Source organism: Triticum urartu, chromosome 3A, assembly GCF_056163025.1.
Source record: "Triticum urartu cultivar PI428250 chromosome 3A, HENAU_Tu73, whole genome shotgun sequence".
Lineage (NCBI taxonomy): Eukaryota > Viridiplantae > Streptophyta > Magnoliopsida > Poales > Poaceae > Triticum > Triticum urartu.
This window is the reverse complement of record NC_141875.1, coordinates 586005256-586006899: the sequence shown is the minus strand read 5'-3', so window position 1 is coordinate 586006899 and position 1644 is coordinate 586005256. Positions and strand designations below refer to the sequence as shown.

The 1644-nt window shown below is 49.9% G+C and overlaps 1 protein-coding gene across 1 annotated transcript; it reads left to right on the top strand.

The window, feature by feature from the left end:
• Positions 1–556: 556 nt before the first annotated feature.
• Positions 557–1224, top strand: LOC125530555 (histone H2B.5). The gene has a single exon (XM_048694936.2). It carries the CDS (start codon positions 662–664, stop codon positions 1070–1072), a length of 411 nt encoding a protein of 136 aa, XP_048550893.2. The 5' UTR covers positions 557–661; the 3' UTR covers positions 1073–1224.
• The last annotated feature ends 420 nt before the right edge of the window (positions 1225–1644 follow it).

Sequence of the window (1644 nt, the reverse complement as noted above, 5' to 3'; positions counted from 1 at the left end):
TTACTCTCTCCGTTCCTAAATATTTGTCTTTTTGGAGATTTCAAATGGACTACCACATATGGATGTATTAGATACATTTTAGAGTGTAGATTCACCCATTTTGCTTCGTATGTAGTCACTTGTTGAAATCTGTAGAAAGACAAATATTTAGTAACTGAGGAGTATTAATTATAATTATATTATAATTTTGGGAAAGATAACTGTTCCAAATACCTCTAAAAAAATCCTCAGCTTACTCTAAAAGAAAACCCCCAGCAAATCCAAATCACAACAGGGTCCCCTCGAAGCCCCACGCACTCCAACAGTCCAACCATCACGAAGCGCCCAAATCAGACCCTTCCCGCTCGCATTTCGCCACCAAATTTCCGCCCGCCGCCTAAACCCACCGCGGAACAGCGAGATCACGCCTCCCCACGCGGATCCACCCCGTCACCGCGCCCAAATCCGTCCGTCCATCAAATCCAACGCCCCCGCACCCCGCCACGTCACCGATCCGGACCCCAACCCTCTCCACCAGTCAGGCCGCTCCCCGCAACCCTATATATCCCCAGCGCCTCGCCCCCGGAAACCAACACCTCGAACCCCAGCGCAAATCCTCCAGTCCTCCCACCTCGCGCCCCCAACCCGATCCCTCGTCCTCTCCACCTCCGCCGAAACCGTCATGGCGCCCAAGGCCGAGAAGAAGCCCGCCGCGGAGAAGAAGCCGGTGGAGACGGAGAAGAAGCCCAAGGCCGAGAAGCGCGTGCCCGGCAAGGACGGCGGCGCCGACAAGAAGAAGAAGAAGGCCAAGAAGAGCGTCGAGACGTACAAGATCTACATCTTCAAGGTGCTCAAGCAGGTGCACCCCGACATCGGCATCTCCTCCAAGGCCATGTCCATCATGAACTCCTTCATCAACGACATCTTCGAGAAGCTCGCCGGCGAGTCGGCCAAGCTGGCGCGCTACAACAAGAAGCCCACCATCACCTCCCGGGAGATCCAGACCGCCGTGCGCCTCGTCCTCCCCGGCGAGCTCGCCAAGCACGCCGTCTCCGAGGGCACCAAGGCCGTCACCAAGTTCACCTCCTCCTAGATTGCTGCCGTCCGTCCGAGTCTGTTTCGTATGGTCTGGTCTGAATTTGTTCCCGTGTTAAAACATATTACAGGGGGTTAGATTCCCCTATCGAACAGTGTAAAATGAGTCCAATTTGCTGAATCAAAGAATCATCCAGTGGTTGTTACAAACGTGCCTTGCTTCAGCAATTTAACTTGCTCCTCTTAACTTGGATGATTTCGTTGAGACAAACCTCAATGGTTGTGTAAGCTGCTCTGATAATTTTATTTTTTGATTCTGCCATGTTTGACTGGAAAGTTGACCTTTTGCTTCTGCCATACTCCATGGTTCAGTAAACTCTTGACGCAGGTCCTTATTTTTCCTTGTGTAGATGCAGTCAGCTACAGATTGTTCTACAGGTGGAAAGTCTGTAGCCTGATTTGTTAACTTTATTTTCAGGGTAAGTATTCATTCCGAGCTTTTAACGCCATTAACTTATTCTCATTCTAAGAGTTTCAGAAGTCAAGCCGTACTCTAGGAAGTTTCAGAAGTCAGTTGTCTGAATTTTATAACTTTGCGATCTCTTGAGCCAATTTTTTAAATTCTGAATG

What these genes read in the sequence shown, in the direction of transcription:
- LOC125530555 (XM_048694936.2), top strand. Translation starts at nt 662, where the DNA reads ATGGCGCCCAAGGCCGAGAAGAAGCCCGCCGCGGAGAAGAAGCCGGTG.